Source organism: Trichoderma camerunense (assembly GCF_050948025.1).
Source record: "Trichoderma camerunense strain CBS 138272 chromosome Unknown V8C40scaffold_18, whole genome shotgun sequence".
NCBI lineage: Eukaryota > Fungi > Ascomycota > Sordariomycetes > Hypocreales > Hypocreaceae > Trichoderma > Trichoderma camerunense.
Genome location: NW_028145352.1, coordinates 879447 through 895302, shown reverse-complemented (window position 1 = coordinate 895302; position 15856 = coordinate 879447). Strand labels below are relative to the sequence as shown.

General features: G+C 48.6%; 6 protein-coding genes across 6 annotated transcripts; 2 read left to right on the top strand and 4 right to left on the bottom strand.

The window, feature by feature from the left end:
* Positions 1-185: 185 nt before the first annotated feature.
* V8C40DRAFT_254345 (apyrase domain-containing protein) lies at positions 186-3102 on the bottom strand. The gene is made up of 2 exons (XM_083217802.1): positions 2623-3102; positions 186-2517 (listed from the first exon to the last, which is right to left on the bottom strand). The coding sequence occupies exons 1-2, from the start codon at positions 2624-2626 to the stop codon at positions 512-514; spliced, it is 2010 nt and encodes a 669-aa protein (XP_083069668.1). The 5' UTR covers positions 2627-3102; the 3' UTR covers positions 186-511.
* A 1063-nt stretch (positions 3103-4165) lies between these two features.
* Positions 4166-5861, bottom strand: V8C40DRAFT_82891 (uncharacterized protein). Its single transcript, XM_083223489.1, has 4 exons — positions 5434-5861; positions 5008-5369; positions 4582-4956; positions 4166-4526 (listed from the first exon to the last, which is right to left on the bottom strand). The coding sequence occupies exons 1-4, from the start codon at positions 5508-5510 to the stop codon at positions 4279-4281; spliced, it is 1062 nt and encodes a 353-aa protein (XP_083069667.1). The 5' UTR covers positions 5511-5861; the 3' UTR covers positions 4166-4278.
* Positions 5862-5902: 41 nt separating this feature from the next.
* V8C40DRAFT_282059 (uncharacterized protein) lies at positions 5903-8028 on the bottom strand (the record flags this gene model as incomplete). Its single annotated transcript, XM_083221719.1, has 4 exons — positions 5903-6609; positions 6673-7555; positions 7604-7773; positions 7839-8028. 4 exons carry the CDS (start codon positions 8026-8028, stop codon positions 6254-6256), a joined length of 1599 nt encoding a protein of 532 aa, XP_083069666.1. The 3' UTR covers positions 5903-6253.
* A 1981-nt stretch (positions 8029-10009) lies between these two features.
* V8C40DRAFT_82856 (major facilitator superfamily domain-containing protein) lies at positions 10010-11489 on the top strand. The gene is made up of 2 exons (XM_083223488.1): positions 10010-10924; positions 10990-11489. Exons 1-2 carry the CDS (start codon positions 10279-10281, stop codon positions 11388-11390), a joined length of 1047 nt encoding a protein of 348 aa, XP_083069665.1. The 5' UTR covers positions 10010-10278; the 3' UTR covers positions 11391-11489.
* A 437-nt stretch (positions 11490-11926) lies between these two features.
* Positions 11927-13671, top strand: V8C40DRAFT_254336 (SDR family oxidoreductase). Its single transcript, XM_083217801.1, has 6 exons — positions 11927-12674; positions 12771-12943; positions 13020-13156; positions 13214-13269; positions 13349-13457; positions 13521-13671. Exons 1-6 carry the CDS (start codon positions 12178-12180, stop codon positions 13554-13556), a joined length of 1008 nt encoding a protein of 335 aa, XP_083069664.1. The 5' UTR covers positions 11927-12177; the 3' UTR covers positions 13557-13671.
* Positions 13657-15806, bottom strand: V8C40DRAFT_254333 (ribose phosphate diphosphokinase subunit PRS1). Its single transcript, XM_083217800.1, has 3 exons — positions 15658-15806; positions 15432-15579; positions 13657-15376 (listed from the first exon to the last, which is right to left on the bottom strand). The coding sequence occupies exons 1-3, from the start codon at positions 15766-15768 to the stop codon at positions 14157-14159; spliced, it is 1479 nt and encodes a 492-aa protein (XP_083069663.1). The 5' UTR covers positions 15769-15806; the 3' UTR covers positions 13657-14156.
* Between the last annotated feature and the right edge of the window lie 50 nt (positions 15807-15856).

The following is a 15856-nucleotide window of genomic DNA, read 5'->3' as shown; positions in this document are numbered from 1 at the left end:
CTTGTACAAATCACAACTGCTTCGGCTGTACTCTTCCCGTTTGGCTTTGTAGCGTAGAGCGAATCTCACATCTGCTTTTTTCACCCCTCTGCCCATCCATCCATTTTTCGGCCAAACTCATGTAAGGATTAGCATCATCTTAATATTGCGGCACAACAAAAAACAAAAGAACACGGGCGTAAACGTGCAATAAGGCTGTGGTTCAAATATTGTGTATAAACAGGGCTCGTATAGAGCTATTTCTAAAAAGTGGTTCTACTACCTGGTGAATGAGAGAATCTCTCATCCTAAGCTCCAGCTTGGAGATACCGCTGCTTCACCAGCAAACTTCCTATATACCCATTTCCAAAAAACAAAAGGCCGCTATTAAGGGGGCAGTCGGGGAACATATAGACCAAAAATGAACGTGTACGAATGAAGCCGACAACCGTGAGATTCCATCAACGCTTTGACATGTCTATCATACAATCATGACATTCTTCTAAGAGGAGCTGCTTCCACCGCGTCGTCGCTAGCTTTCCTGCGGTATCACAATGGAATTCTTCAACCGTGTCGGACTTGGGGCTCTGCTGCGACGGCCAGCGTTCAGCATTTGTAGTGTCGGAGCAAGTCGTTCGCAGCTCTCTGTTCGTACAACAAGCCCATGCCTGTCCATAACTGACGGTGGACGCATCCCGTCGAACCGCTCAAAGCTTGACTTGGTTCCCGACAATCGGTGGCTTCTAGCAGATCTTGACGTCTCTCCGCCGTCCGAGCCGTCAGTTTCATCGGATTCTGTGCCTCCAAGCTCAAACTCAAGCGCACCGCCTTCCTCTAACAACCGATCATAACTTGTTGTGTTTCTGCCGAAAAGGTTCCTTACAAAAGACGAGCTTCTAGCTTTCCGGAAACGGCGGAATCTGCCCAGCACTCTGGGCCCCCATTTGGTTTTTCTTAGAAGATAGCCAATGAAGAGGAGAACCAGCATCAGCACCAATAGACCAGAGACAGGCGAGGACCGGTTTGAAAGGACATCGTCGTCGTCATCATCGTCATAGCTATGAGAGCCTGGAAACAAGGGTTTGGACCCGGCAAGTTCAAAATCAGAGGGAATCTCCAGCCCTGTATTGCTTCCGAATCCAACGGGGAGTTCTGAGCCTTGTGGTGGGATCTGTCCGGCAGCGTAGAGAACCATTTTGCCCAGAGTCCAGCTGACCTCAACGCCTCCAATCGTATCAATAGGCTGGAAGGGATCCAAAAACCCCTTACCTTTCGCCTTTTCCACAGCGCCCTTGGTGTTGTTCACTTTTGTGCCGGGAATGTCTCCTAGACTGATCCTCGGGATGCCAATGCCCTCGTATAGCACGTTGATTAACCATGATGCTTTGAAGCATGCTTCCCTGGCATTCTCTGCCTTTTCCTCCATCGTCTTCTTTCTCTTGTCAAGTCCATGTTCAATTACTGACCAGTCCTGGCTGCAGAATGCATTAACCTCCTGCTCGTATGCGATCAAGTCGTAGACTTTGCTTTCTTGACCGAAGACGCCATGTGTTGTGTGCCAGTACTCCGAGACGCCAATGAAGTGGTTCACATCAAAGTCAATGGCTGGCACATGCTTACCGTTGAGTAAGCACGGATCGTCCTTGCATGGAACATCTTTACCCAATAAGGGGTACGTCTTACGGAGGCATTCTTCAAACATGCCGGTTCCAACGAGCGCAACATCGGATGATTGCTTACTACCAAGAGGCTCGCCCTTGATGGAGGTTCGCAAGCCTTTCGGCAGGCAAGGGTCAGGAATGTCGCCTTTCGCTTTGCCGTACTGATCTTGTAAGCCTTCGACAAATCGTTCTCGCGCCTTGTTAGCCCCAAAACCGAGCCACGTAGCCGTAAAGACCTTGTACTCCATAGGGGAGCCATCTAGGCGTCGCAGTCGGACCAGCTTAAGGTCGTTCGCGTGCTTTTCCGTCTCGGTTGTGTTTGGTGCAAATGCAATCTGTGCCGACGCACCACCCATGTCTAAGAAGCCATAGGTATTGTGGCCTTTTCCATGCGCATGTTCGTCGGGTTTATCGAAGCCGCCAAGGAGATAGTTGGCAGCGATCCAGCCGTACAAGCCCTCGGTCTCGCCTGAGATGACCTGAATATGGCTTGCACAATCGGGAAGCAGAAACTGCGTGTTGGCCTGTAGGTATGTGCAGATGCCTTGTAGCAACGCTGTTTGCTGGTGCTTGGGCAAGAATCGAACGCCAGCAGTTGCCAGGAGGAAGATGGGCGTCTCGGCGATCTGGGATGCTGGTATCTCGTCGAGCGCGGTGTCGATTAGCGCTTTCAAATGGTCGGGCCCGACAGAGGAGACATCTTCAGCAAAAGTAGAAACTCCCGGATGGATTTTCTTGCTCTTGTGGAGCTTCAGCTTTGGCAGTACGTGGGCATCGGAGGCAGACGCATGCTTGAGGGCCTTGTTAGGATCCTTCCATTTGTAGATGTACACGCGGGTGCCGGAAGAGCCAGCATCGAGAATTACACCGTATTGACCTGCGCAACCATTCCATATTAGCGGATACCGATCTCAGATTCCTCTCTTTCTCCTTCTTGGCAATTCCTCCTCCCAATTCCGAGCCGGTGGGTTTCGCGTCTTACCCATGAGAGCATGCGGACTGCTGATATCGAGTCCAGTCGAATCAAATCTAGTCTCGCGCGGCGCCTACCGAGTCGAATCGGTTTGTTATTATTACTTTTATCGGGTTGATAGCCGCCAGCAGGGGCAAGAAAGCGCAGCAGATGGATCGACTCGCGCGGCCGCCGATCCGTCAATGCGGGGAATGGATGAGAATCAAAGATCGCAAAAGTCGAGACAAAGAATTCTTTGTCTCCCGGCAGGTGGTTATCGAGGAATGGAGGCTTCTCGAGGGGGCGCAATCATTAGGCGATAAGAAATGTATTTAGTGTAGGATTGGCAGGTTACTTTGCGCAGGGGTATCGAAACAAAGGCTAGCGAGCGAAGTGAAGGAGATTGTGCCACAGAATTAGGGATTACAGTAGGAATCGAGGCTAGGTGATCAAGCGACTGAACGAGAGACAATGCAACTATCGTGGTGCGACAGGTTGCGGGCGAACATGTGGAAGGGAAAACGGAAAATTGACATGGAGATTGAGAAAATGCTAAAGTCCAACACGGGCACGCATAATTACGTGGACTGGCAGCTGTCGAGCCACTGAGAGACGCTGAATGCCTCACGCCTGGGGAGCCGACGCCACAGTGCGCTACCATTACGCCATGGGCAAAAGCATCTTATCTTAGTCACTGTACTTGAGAGCCTACGCAGAGAAATAATAATTCCAGGTTTCTATACTTTTCACAGCCTATCTGCAAAGTACACGCTATCCACGGCCACCATCCTTGTTTCGTCGCTGCTAAAGATAGAATACGAAGTCATCCGCAGTAGCTCAATCTGCCACTACAGGCGATGGCTGTGATAACACCACCAGCATCTGCACAACCCTGCAATACCCCACGCATCACGAGCATTTCCTCCATCCACTTGTCACCCGTGCTTGTACGAGTATGGCGCACCTCTATCTTGAACAACACTGAACGCAACATAAATGCCTCTCCCGGCGGCTGGCACAGGTTCCCCAGCTTCGGCCTGGGCTGCACTCGTTGCAAACGGCTGAATATCTTTGCACTCGTCCAAACGAGCAAGGGGCTGGACATCTTTGCGCTGGCTCCAACAGCCAGCACTGAACTGGCGGCTGCGTTTCCACCGATGAAATGTGCACTGTCGAATGCTGCTCGCGATTGTCATATGTTATTCGTTCATGTGTATGTACTTGCATCTCATCTGTGCATTGTAGTGCCGTTCTCCTCGTATCAACCGTCCACCTGTCTGGATTGCGTAATCCGAGACGGGAAGCCATTTTTCGGATGAATGATGGCAATTTGTATCGGATGGTTCTGGTATAGGTTACCTCGCTTTGAAAGCGTACAAATTCATCTCCTCTCTGCATGTTGGTTATCGGTACGGAGGTTTTGTGTGATAGGTGGTGCCTGCAACTTTTACGCGGCGACATGTGCACTGGTATGCAGTATATAAATGCTGTAGATGGCCTTTGTTCACTCGTAATATCTTGAACCCGCTTTAGACTGAAGGAGATCAATTATTGAACACTGCCGGTTGCTTTTCTTTCATGACTGTTCTCATTATAACTCCCTCAATGAGATTGCCAAAACACATACTGCCCAAAAAATAGATACCTTCCGAACCGATATCTTGTCACTGAACGCAACTTTCTTTGTTATAGATCCCTCAATGGTCCATTCGCTCTGGTTTGACCAGGCGGTTCGCCAGACTTGAGCCCAGAGGTGAGGCCAACACTAGCCCAAGGGCTACCTCGCTGGGGGAAACCTGGAGAGTTCGCACCTGGCTGCCTTATGCTGCCCCCCCTGGACAACCCTTTGTTGCTGGCGATATTGGGAGGGAAAATATCTGCTCGTCCCTGGCCGCTTGTTGTACGGCGGTACGGCTGTGCTTCAGGGGTGAGGCCTGTAATGATGGGTTAAGGCTGTATCCAATATCTGTGGATAGTGATGTACTTTACCATGAGATGGAGTCCGTTTTCTTGCCCAAGGATCTTCACGCTCGTTCCGCTGAAGGTTGGATCCAGGCAGACCTGTGGTGAACCCTGTAGTATCAAACCGTGGCCCATGGCTGAGAGAGTAAACCGGATCATTTGTATCATGAAAACCTGAATGAAAGCCGTGTGGTTCCTGGCCGTTCGTTGCGGGCTGGGGCGCTAAGCGGATGGAATTATCGACGGCATCGTACGCTGCTCGCTCAATTTGGCCCAATTCGGCTTTTCTCTTGACTTGAGTATAAAGCTCTTGTGTCTGGTAAAGCTTGCGATTTTTATCTCTGAGAGCTTCCGCCAGTTCGACATTCTTTTGTTGCAAGATGTCTCGCGAATTCGTCATACCTGCCTTGATAAGTTCATGAAATAAGAAGGGCAATCGCCGACATCACTAACTTTCCAATTTCCCACGTAGTCCGTTGATTTTTGCATCTGCATCTCTATTGATTTGATCACATCGAGTCCACAAATCCGAGTACTTTTCTTGTAATGTCTTGCACAAATGCTGCTGATAGTGTAGGTTTTGGGTGATTTGATACGCCCAGAAGCCGACAGCTCGCCCCGCGCATTCCATGACTATGCTGGGATTCAACCCACTGAGTATACATGCCTTATATTCTTCGGTTGGATTGAGATTGGTGAAGAAGATGCTGTCTGCTTTAGCCAGTTGGGCGTTGCATGCAGGGCAAGTGTTGCGCCCTTGATTTTCCAGTTGTGTGAAGCCAAGCTGTTTAGCGCATTCCGAACAAAATATGTGACTGAATCGCGAGCAAACCATAAGCATGTATTAGATAAAGCCAGAAAATTGATCAGGAAACTCACCTGCAACTTGTGACGACCGCGTGGTCGGCAAGTTGCTTTCTACACTTGAGGTTATTGCAGGTGAGTGGATGATCCATTTGAACCTGAGATTAATCGTGCGTCCAATGGTCCACAGAAAAGGGAGCAAATGTAGATAAGTGAAATAAAAGGGAATGGTGGACGTTATCGTAACTGAACCGTCAAGCAATCTGGAAGCTCAGAAGCGTTGTTAGGAGCCAAAGAGCGCGATTCATGCGTTCGCAGTTGAAGAGTTAATCAGACTCTTCAAATAGGTTTTTTTTCCAAGACGTTGGGGAAGATGAATGGTATGAAGCAAAGCTCTCGTCTTTATTAGAGTTTCAATCGGGATGTACTTGCCTCTCATATTGCCCTCTATGAGTCTCGTCTAAGGCAGCAGCTCGGTTGTGAAGTCTCCTGCAGGGCTCGCACTTGCCTCTCACGAGTAAGGAAGGTACAGTTTGAAGATTTCCTTCTGTCTGAGCATTCCACCTTACCTATGAATTACAACCAATCATATCCCAAGGAAATGGCCCAAATGTCTAATGATGGGTTGGGCGATGAAGTACAATTGAAGCCATATCTTAGTATGGCCTGTAACATATAATCAAGTTGCCCTTTCAAGCCTGTCTGACTTTATTGCAGAATCTTTCGGTATATTACCAATGACTACCACCCTTCTAGGATGTTCCTGTGGACTTGATTCAAAATAATAGCTGCTAATGCCCATGTATGATTCTCTGACCTTTAAATGCGATTGATCTCGTTTTGCCTATATCGACCCCGTGTCATCAAATTTGCGCGAGTGAAAGCCTCATAAGCCTCATAACCTTAAGACTTGGCATCGGCTCTCAATCCCATCAAACACACAGGTATTGTCAATGGGAACATATTGGTTTGTAATAATTTTAATCACCTCTTGCGCCACCATCCCTCCAGTTACGGCAGAGATGTTGTGCAGCTCTCCGCCAGCTGCTCGTGCTAATTCTTGAGCCACCTGAGTCAAACGCTCATTGCCCTCAAGAGCCGGCGCCTTTTGGCAGACTGCAGTTACAATCTCATCAGCAGATGCTACCGAAGACTGCGATGGCACGCTCAAGGCAAGGTAGATGGGGATCAGCGATGTCGGCATTTCCGGTCCGGCAATGGCAGCGATTTCATCATTGCTTAGCTCTCGCTCTAGTTGAGAGATGGTCTCATATTAGTCACTGACCCAAAGAGTTGCACCGGCTTGTCACCTACCTATGATCTGCTCCATGCTTGGCGGCGCTTCCCCTGTGTTGTTGATGAGTTTAACGAAGCGAGCATTTTTGCAAAACAGCTCTACTTCCTCCAAGCCGATATTTTCACCCCCCGATATTTTGCGGACTCTGGACAAGACGTCGTTTACATCTTGTCTAGCTTTGTCCTTGTAGATGTTCTGCAACTTTATGTAGACGCTGGACTGCGCCTTCATATCAGGCAAGCCACCAGCCACGGGTAGGCGTTCGTTCTCAGCATAAAATTGCTTTAAAGCTTCGGCAATGATCCAAAAGCTGGACTTGGAGTCTTGTTCATCCGTATGCTCATAATCAAAGACCTGTTTAAGCGATGAAGGGATTGGTTGCAGAGTCACATGCTGCATTACAGCTGCGAAAGCTTCGTCAAAGTTCTCTTCACCTCCCTCAGGATTGTCTCGCCTTGTGGCCTTGGATATGAGTTGGCGAAATTCTGTCTTTTCGCCGTAAGATGTTGGGTAAGCGCCGCCGTGTTCCTTTTTCCAGATGTCAAGATAGTAAAGCAAAATTACAACCATGGGAATATGACCATGGTCGTGGTGGTCGAGATTGTCGATGTCTTTGGTCATTTCGTTGGCAAACTCGGATAGTTCTCGCCAAGGGGATAACAGTCTCAGGTCTGTCGTTGCAGTCTGGTCGGGGTGAGTATCCACAGTGGGAAATGTTCCTGGTAATGTGATCCGGAAGTAGGAGTAGAAGCCTACTGAGTGGATGGCTATAAGTGGCGTCCGATGCTGATGGCCATATGCCTCAATGGCTTCAAGCATTCCAGGTTGTAAAGGATGGCTATACATGATCATGGTGAAAGTCTCTGGTGCGTTAAGCAGCTCTTGAAGACTGGTGGCATCCTGGGTCAATTAGCCCTGAAGACACCATAGATAACACGAGGAACGCACCGTCACGGCAGAATTCCAAACTCCATCCACCTCTGGATTAAGCTCAAGGAGCAGCTCCGTACAGCACTGAGCTCTTGATTTACCGAGACATGATTCGTCTAGGAAGAAGTTGACGCCCAAGTCCACATCCTGGACAACGGCACCATCGGCAATAGTGAATTTGCCAATGCCTAAGTAAAATTACAATATTAGGGCCCGCATTCAGACTCAGTCTTTGGGTAAAGGACCAACAAACCGGGTAAGACAAGGTTCTTCAGCGTTTCAATACCAACTGTGCCGGCTCCCGAGTTAATAAGCAAGAGATTGGCCGATTCTAGTGCGGCCTGGCCTGAAGCAGCCCACAGCCTGAGCTGGCGATCATACTTCTTTTCCTTGTCTGAAGGACCCTGAGGTATGAGAGTCGTTTGTTCCAGTTCCTCTGTCATACTGTGCAAGAGCTGCCTGTGTGGATGGTTTGAAGTTGAGATGACTGCTGGGCACCAGCGGGGTAGTGGCAGATGGCCCGGTGCGTTTGTTGTGAAGATGTGAGTGAGAGAGTGCTATTGGAAAAGTGCAAGTTTTGAAGTACTGATACTGTATTCTTTGGCAAATTCCCAGCCAATACAGAGCTTCTGATGTTGCAAATGGGCGACGATTGATGCAGTTGTTGAACAATGCATGTACTGGGAGCTAGGCACCTGTAGCTATCGAGGGGCACAATCCAAGCTCTTACTATTACCCGCTGCAGACTAGGCAGAGAGCGCACGCTTTACTTAGTCCGCATTAGGTATCAATAGTCTCAAGAATTATCTTTATTTCCATACATCTGCTGTGTACGAGGTTCATCTTCCCTACGTCTACCGCGAAAGAAGAAATATCTGCCACTTCAATTTATTAATTTATTCATCAAGAGCATATCACCTAGCTGACATTAACATTAGTTCTTGTTGTTAGAGGACTCTGTAATTCTTCTTATGCACCACCTCTATTGGAGGCGCTCGTTGGTTTCTCGAGGTGCATGTGTCTCTTTCGTTCAACATACTGCATTCACTTGCATCACATGAACAGAACATGTCACAGTATTCCGGTTCTTACCAGAGTGAAACCGTACAAGCACAACTTTTAGCCTCATGACTTTGAGCTCTAAAAGGCACCTACGCTCCTTGTACTATAATTATGGACTCTCGTTATCTCCTTTCTTTGTGCAGATATTAGTGGCTTCGTATCAAGCATTCTTTACCACTCCCTCAGATCCAACTATAGCCAAGCGAGTGCCATGATGCCGATTTAAGCTTTCAATGTTTCCATACCTGCGGCTATGGCATATGAGTATTCACCCCTCTGGCTTCTCATCAGTAGCAGTTTTGGTATAATAGGAAGGCGTGAGTGTGATTTACAGACACTCAAAAAAAACCTACACTAAGCATGTAGCAAACGGAGAGAGTCACTTGACAATACCTGATTTCTAGAATCAATTTTGTTTGCAGTCTTCGACGACCAGTATAAGAGGCCGTCCTTCCACCAGCTGCACCTGACGAACTGGACCCTCTTACCTACCTATCTCGATTTACCTCTCCGTTTGTTCAACTACTCTCGCTTTTTGCACTCAACACGATCATTCGTCCTAATATTCCTTCCTTCTTTTTGGAATCCGCTTGTTAATATTAGAAGGCGAGCTGCTTTTTGGATACCTTTAAGCATTCTTTTGGGGCCAGCTCGGCTGATAGAGAGACATTCTGGGTCATCCTACAAGGCAGCAACAAAATCTCAGGCTCATATTACCCCTAAGTTAAGCCTGTCAGATTAGGATTTCCGAATCTCAAGATCCGTTTCCGATACTGGGACAATGTCGCCTCCTTCGAGATGCTCCAGCTGTGACGAGCCCGGAGATTCTATGGAAACAACACCACACGTGGATGATGGACAAATTCCGGAAGCCAATGTTACTCCCATTTCTACCCGGCAGTTTTGGTTGCTTTGTTGTGGGTGAGTGTCAGTGCCGTTCAAAGGAGAGCTTGCATGAGCTGATTCCAGCTGATCTGTTCTCATAGAGTCTGTTCAGGCCTGCTACTGTCGATCATCGACTCCTCCATCCTAGCAACCAGTTTATACACAATCGGGGTCGAGTTTCAAGAGCATAGTCTGATCAACTGGGTCGTGCTAGCCTATACTTTAGGCTATGCTGGCTTCATCGTGTCATGCAGCACTCTTTCCGATATTGTTGGACGGCGTAATGCTTTCGCAGCTTCATATATACTCTTTGTGTCCTTCTCTATTGCATGTGGCTTTTCTAAGCACGTAAAGTGGCTGATAATATGCCGAGGATTTCAGGGGATTGGCGGTTCCGGTCTGTGAATACGAAACCCTCCCCTCTTACACAAAGATAGTGAAAGGCTTACAGTGCTTTGCAGGTCTATATGCCTTATCAATGATCATATTGACCCAGCAATGCCCACCGCAGCTTCGTCAATATATCGGTAGCATCATCGGAGTGGTCATTGCCAGCGCGGGCATTCTTGGGCCAGTTTTGGGAGGGATTTTCGCCGAATATACAAGCTGGCGGTGGATTTTTTGGATGAAGTCTGCAATCCCGACCATGTACATGATGGAAGAACTCAGCTAACGTGGAAGACAGCGGGCCCATTGGGTTTGCTTCTCTGATTGTTTTCTTTATCGGCTGGCCCAGCAAAAGGAAGATGTCTCATACACAGACCACACCGTGGAAGCAGTTTGACTTTGTCGGTACCATACTAGGAATCACGGCCTCGATTCTCGTTGTTTTTGCATTTCAGAATGCCGGTGAGTCCGAACCAAAAACCTGGAGGCGCCCGATATTTATCGCACCATTGGTCGTTGGTTTGGCGTGTTGGCTAGCACTTTTCGCCTGGGGATTTGCTATTGAGAAGTGGTTTGCTCAATCTATCGCTCCCATCTTCCCTATAGAGCTGTTACGAAATCGACGCTACGCAAGAAGCATGTTGACTACCTTTCTACTGGGCTACCCTTATTTACTCTTGATATTCTTATTTCCAATCAGGATGCAAGTCGTGAGCGGCAAGAGCCCACTCCTTGCAGGGCTAACATTGCTTCCTATGCTGGGAACAGCTGCTATCGGGAGCATGGTCAGCGGAAAGGTCAACGCAGTCAAAGATCATCTCTCTGGGACCTTGCGTTGTGGTTCATGGCTCATGGGTCTTGGATTTGTGCTCCTCACAACAGTTAGAGGACCTGAAAACGACGCAAGAGCTCTTGGGTTTCTAGCTTTTGTGGGGTTTGGTTTTGGTCTTTTTACAGCAGCAGCAACCAATGTGATAAGTGTTGATGTTCTGACACGCCAAAAGGGTAAGGAGGTCCTTTATTTTTACATTGCTTTGTTCGTATAACCTGCTGACTCTTTTGCCTTTTAGCATCAGCTCATGGCATTCTTGCGCAAGCGAGAATATTAGGGGGAAGTCTTGGCGTAGCAGTTTCTACGTTGTTCTTACACACCGAAGTCATTAACCGACTTCCGGATATTCTGACCCCTGATGAGCTGGCTTTCATGGAGGGCGACATGAAAAATCTACGGGGAGATAGCCTAGAAGCTGTCAAAAAGGCATATTCGTCTGCGTTCCACAAGAGCATCACAACGGCCGCTGTAGCAGCTTGTTTGGCGGTGCTATCGACAGCCTTTATGAGTTGTCATATACGCAAAAGGGACATCGAGCAGCAGCTTCAAGCGACAGTTCCGAGAGATGGGCAACAGAGAGCCGTGGAACCCTTGATTCCGCTGCAGGACCTTACACATTCGGAAGATCCGATGAAATGAATTAGGCATGCTGTCTGTTTTGGATGTAGCACTCATGCCTTTAACTTGAGTGTTTCTGTCATGTCTATGAGGGATCTGAATGACGGAGAGGTGGACATCTTCTTGATTAGCACCCTTGGACGATTGCAGGAGAGCCGCTTTTGGCTCTTGTATACGACAAATACTTCTTGCTACAGCAAAAGCATTAGCATAAACAAATGGTCTCGATTACCCTGTGTCCTTGCTCCCCTGCTGTATTTCTCCTTCCCTTCCCTTTGTTTCTTTCATGCTCTTGGCTCGGAAGACCTGATAATCGGATAAGCGAGGATAAAAATCCGCGGAGAGATAATTGCCAAGCGTGGGATCCTCGAGACGGTAAAAAGTGCTGCCGTCCGCTGAAGATGCAATCACTCTGCATGTGTTTCTGCCCCACGTTGAGAAGCGCGGGGTCAATTTTCAACCGGAACCAAGGTGGGGGAATTGGCGATTTGGAGACGCCCTGGAGCTTGTCGTCATTTTTGTATAGCATGATGAATGGATACTAATTCCCTCTAAGAGTCGTGCTTGAAATCTGTTGTAGCTGCTATTAGTGCCCTCAAATCAGATACATGAAATGTACATGTCGTGACTCAGTCTCTGAGGTACCCAATCGTAAACCTGTGCCCTTTGGTATCTCATATCTCGTCCTCTCCAATTTGGAGTCAACATCAAACCCACTTTTCCTTCTACGACTTTCCATCTTCTCTCTCTTCTTCTTAAGCAATTGGCTAGCGTGCAAAAGTCAACGGAGAAGCATATCTTGATCTTGATGCCTTCCGTTCAAATCAGAACTACCGCCAATCTTTTCCGCACTGCTGTGACTCGTTCGTCTTTCTTACAAAGCGGCTACAACCGGTCCTTGTCTAGATATAGCCAGAGACAGACCTTTGCTTCTCCGTCTCTCACCTTCAAACCAGCCATCTCACAAAGTAGATTCACCATCTTTACACGCACCATGGCTTCATCTGCAGCAGCTAAGCGTCTAGAGGGCAAGACCATCCTCATTACTGGAGCATCATCTGGAATCGGACGGTCGACGGCTCTCGAGTTTGCGCGGACCAACCCCAATGGCAACTTGCGCCTCATTGTGACGGCTCGCCGTGCGGAGTCGCTGGAGGAACTTGCTGCTGAGATTCACAAGGAGACTAACAATGGAGTCAAGGTGTTGCCTGTGAAGCTTGATGTGAGCAAGGCGGATGAGATCCGTGGCTTTGTGAACAGTTTGCCGGAGGAGTGGAGGGATATCCACGTGTTGGTCAACAATGCGTAAGTTTTTCTCTCTTTTTCTTATGCTGTACGATGAAAGGAAGTATTACCTTTTATCTATACTATTAGTAGCTTTACTGATTCCTTATTGCTCAGCGGCCTCGTCAAGGGTGTGGCTAAAGCACCTGAAATTGATGAGGAGGACATGAATGTTGTCTTCACGACAAACGTCACTGGTCTCATCAACATGACACAGGCCATTTTGCCAATTTTCCAGAAGCGACCTAACGGTGGCCAGGGAGATATTATCAACATTGGTTCCATTGCCGGTATGTCTTCTTGAGTCATCTCACAATTCCTCTCTCATTCTTTAATGTGTGATATTAACCTCCTGTCTCTTTAAAGGCCGTGAGCCATATCCCGGAGGCGGAATCTACTGCGCCAGCAAAGCTGCTGTCCGAAGCTTCACGGATAGCTTGAGAAAAGAGCTTATCGCCACCCGAATCAGGGTCATCGAGATTGACCCCGGCCAGGTTGAAACGGTAAGGCAGCTCGAAGTACCAAAATCAAGCTTGTCCATTGCTTACAGCTGCCACTAGGAATTTTCCGTTGTTCGTTTCTACGGTGACAAGTCCAAAGCCGATGCTGTCTATGCGTAAGATTTCGCCCGTTCTCCTCTGCCGTTCCGCTTATATCATCACTTTATTGTATGGGCACTGACACACCATCACCAGTGGCTGCGACCCCCTCACTCCAGAGGATATCGCTGAGGTCATTGTCTTCGCCGCCACCAGAAAGGAGAATGTCGTCGTTGCCGAGTCTCTGCTCTACCCCAACCACCAGGTATGTGACCCCTCGTTCTCTCGATTCCTGCTTGACGCTTTCTGATTACTGACGGGCGAAAAGGCATCTGCTCTCATCATGCATCGCCGACCAACTTAGATAAAATGAGTGTATAGATAGACATATGAACACGTCGATTTAAGGTAAAATATGCACATTTAGTAGATTAAAAATAAATAAATAAATAAGCATTTAAACATTTGGCAAATAAATTGGATTGTTAAATTGCAAATTGCTATGTATCTGGCTTGCATGTTCGAAAATTTCTCTTGCCCCTAACCCACGACCAGCCGAAGCCAGAAAAGAATCAGGGGCCTTCTAAGAACGAAAATTTGATCTACCAACGTTCCGTTAAGAATCCATTCTGAGATGAATCGGACTCTTGCTGCCACAAGGACAGCACCGCTGGGTTGTGTTTGTTGAAACACGACATAATGGACACACACACACAGAAACACACACGTGGGGAGAAGGGGTAATCTTCCACGGCACTCATCGTTATTCATCAATTGACTGACCTTGTTCGTACAAATAATCATGCCTTTTTTGTTTCTCTTTCCTTTCCTAAATCCAAGGGCGCCACGCTAAAAGAAAAATGAAACAACTGGAGAGACCCATCCAGCCAGACCATGAACAGTCTTGAAAAGAGGCGGCAATTCGCCTTCAGCTTACACATTGCAATCAACATCCTTCCATATTTCAGTCTCCGATATGTTGAAACAAGGGAGAAATGGACTCGCCATAATGATTTCGGCGGATGGCTTCGGACAGGAGAAAGGAAAGATCCAAAATGACCAGCTTACTCGAGTTTCTCACTCGTTCCTCGTTGATGGGGAAGCTGTTGGTAACAACAATGGTGTCGATGCACTCGCATGCTTGCAGTTGCTCCAAACAGTCTCCGCCAAAGACACCATGGGTAGCAATGCAGTACACCTTCTTGGCCAAGCCTTTCTTGACAACGGTCTCAGCCGCAGCGATCCATGATCCTGGCTTGTCAATCATGTCATCGACTATGAAGACGGTGCGATTTCTCACGTCTCCCACCAGCGTGATCATGTGCTCTGCCCTGGGATCCTCAAAAGCATTGTCTTCCTCGTCGGAGCTGCTTTCGCCGTTGGCGCCGCCAGCCAGCGACTGACGATCGGGCGCAAAGAAGGACGAAGCATGAGACATGGTCATCGGATCATCGCCCTGCACGCTGTTACCAGCCGTAGATCGCCCCGGAGACGGGAAGTCATCTTCGACAATGTGGCCTTGAATCAGCCGGCCATGAATGACTTCTTGGGCACGACGATCATCATAGTCAGAGTCGAGATGCACGGCGCTCTTTCGCCGTGCTGCGGGTTGATCTGCTGGGACAGGATCAGCAAGATTCGTCGCACTTGTCGACAAATCGCTAGACCGAATAGGCGAACCTTGAGAGTCGGTGACAACTCTAGTACTCCTAACGGGGGTCCTTGCTCTATCGTGGCTTGGGGCGGGCTTGTCTGGCCGACTTTCGCTCTGCGCCGCGTCCCTGAATTCAGACCGCTGATCAAGTCCATCGAGATGATTCATGATCATGCTGCCCGTCATATTTGTCCCGCGTCTCCTGTCGGTGGTGACCAGCCCAAAGTTCAGCTTGAGAGCATCCGCAAGTGACGTAACTCGCTTTGTACCACCAGGGTTTTTGGACACCACCACAGCCTCTCGCCAGTTTGGCACATTTCGCTTGATCCATTTGGCAATGATGGGTTCAGCATGGAGGTTGTCAACGGGGCACCTGAAGAAGCCTTGCATCTGCGAGGCATGAAGGTCCACGGTGATGACGTGTTTAACTCCAGCAACGCCAAGCAAGTTGGACAGCATCCTAGCGGTAATAGCTCCTCTAGGAGACTTCTTCTTGGACTGTCGGCTGTAGGGGAAGTACGGGAGCACAGCTGCGAAACAATGTCAGCAATGTTCCACAGCAGAGCCGGTGCCCGTTGAGCGAACCTGTGACCTTGTTGGCAGAGCCACCCTTGCAAGCAGAGATCATGATGAGCAACTCCATGATGGAGTCGTTGATCCTGGGACTCCCAGACTGGACAACGAAGACATCCTTCTCTCGGACGCTTGTGAGGATCCGGACACTTGTCTCGCCCTTGGGAGTCAGTTAGTATCTGCCGAGGCCGACAGTCAAGGAACCAAAAACGGCAACGAAGAGCTACAGGAAGCTCACATTGGAGAATTGGGTCAGCTCCGCTTGGGCAGGAGTCATGCCCAAGTTCTCACATATTTGGCCTGTGAGAGCTGGGCATGAGTTGCCGGCGAAAATGAGCGTGTTGCGCATTGCGACCGACCCTTGGGGGGAGAAGGGAAAAAAAGTTTGAAGAAAAAAGTTGGGTGAGACGAGGAGCTTTTTTTTCTTTCTCTAGGCG

Coding starts and splice junctions, on each gene's coding strand:
- V8C40DRAFT_82891 (XM_083223489.1), bottom strand. CDS start 5,510: ATGGATCATCCACTCACCTGCAATAACCTCAAGTGTAGAAAGCAACTT. Junction 4,957..5,007: donor ACTACGTGGGAAATTGGAAA/GTTAGTGATGTC, acceptor TTATCAAGGCAG/GTATGACGAATTCGCGAGAC. Junction 4,527..4,581: donor AAAACGGACTCCATCTCATG/GTAAAGTACATC, acceptor CCATCATTACAG/GCCTCACCCCTGAAGCACAG.
- V8C40DRAFT_82856 (XM_083223488.1), top strand. CDS start 10,279: ATGTCTCATACACAGACCACACCGTGGAAGCAGTTTGACTTTGTCGGT. Junction 10,925..10,989: donor TGTTCTGACACGCCAAAAGG/GTAAGGAGGTCC, acceptor TTTGCCTTTTAG/CATCAGCTCATGGCATTCTT.
- V8C40DRAFT_254336 (XM_083217801.1), top strand. CDS start 12,178: ATGCCTTCCGTTCAAATCAGAACTACCGCCAATCTTTTCCGCACTGCT. Junction 12,675..12,770: donor CACGTGTTGGTCAACAATGC/GTAAGTTTTTCT, acceptor CTTATTGCTCAG/CGGCCTCGTCAAGGGTGTGG. Junction 12,944..13,019: donor CAACATTGGTTCCATTGCCG/GTATGTCTTCTT, acceptor GTCTCTTTAAAG/GCCGTGAGCCATATCCCGGA.
- V8C40DRAFT_254333 (XM_083217800.1), bottom strand. CDS start 15,768: ATGCGCAACACGCTCATTTTCGCCGGCAACTCATGCCCAGCTCTCACA. Junction 15,580..15,657: donor AGCTGACCCAATTCTCCAAT/GTGAGCTTCCTG, acceptor CTGACTCCCAAG/GGCGAGACAAGTGTCCGGAT. Junction 15,377..15,431: donor CTCTGCCAACAAGGTCACAG/GTTCGCTCAACG, acceptor ATTGTTTCGCAG/CTGTGCTCCCGTACTTCCCC.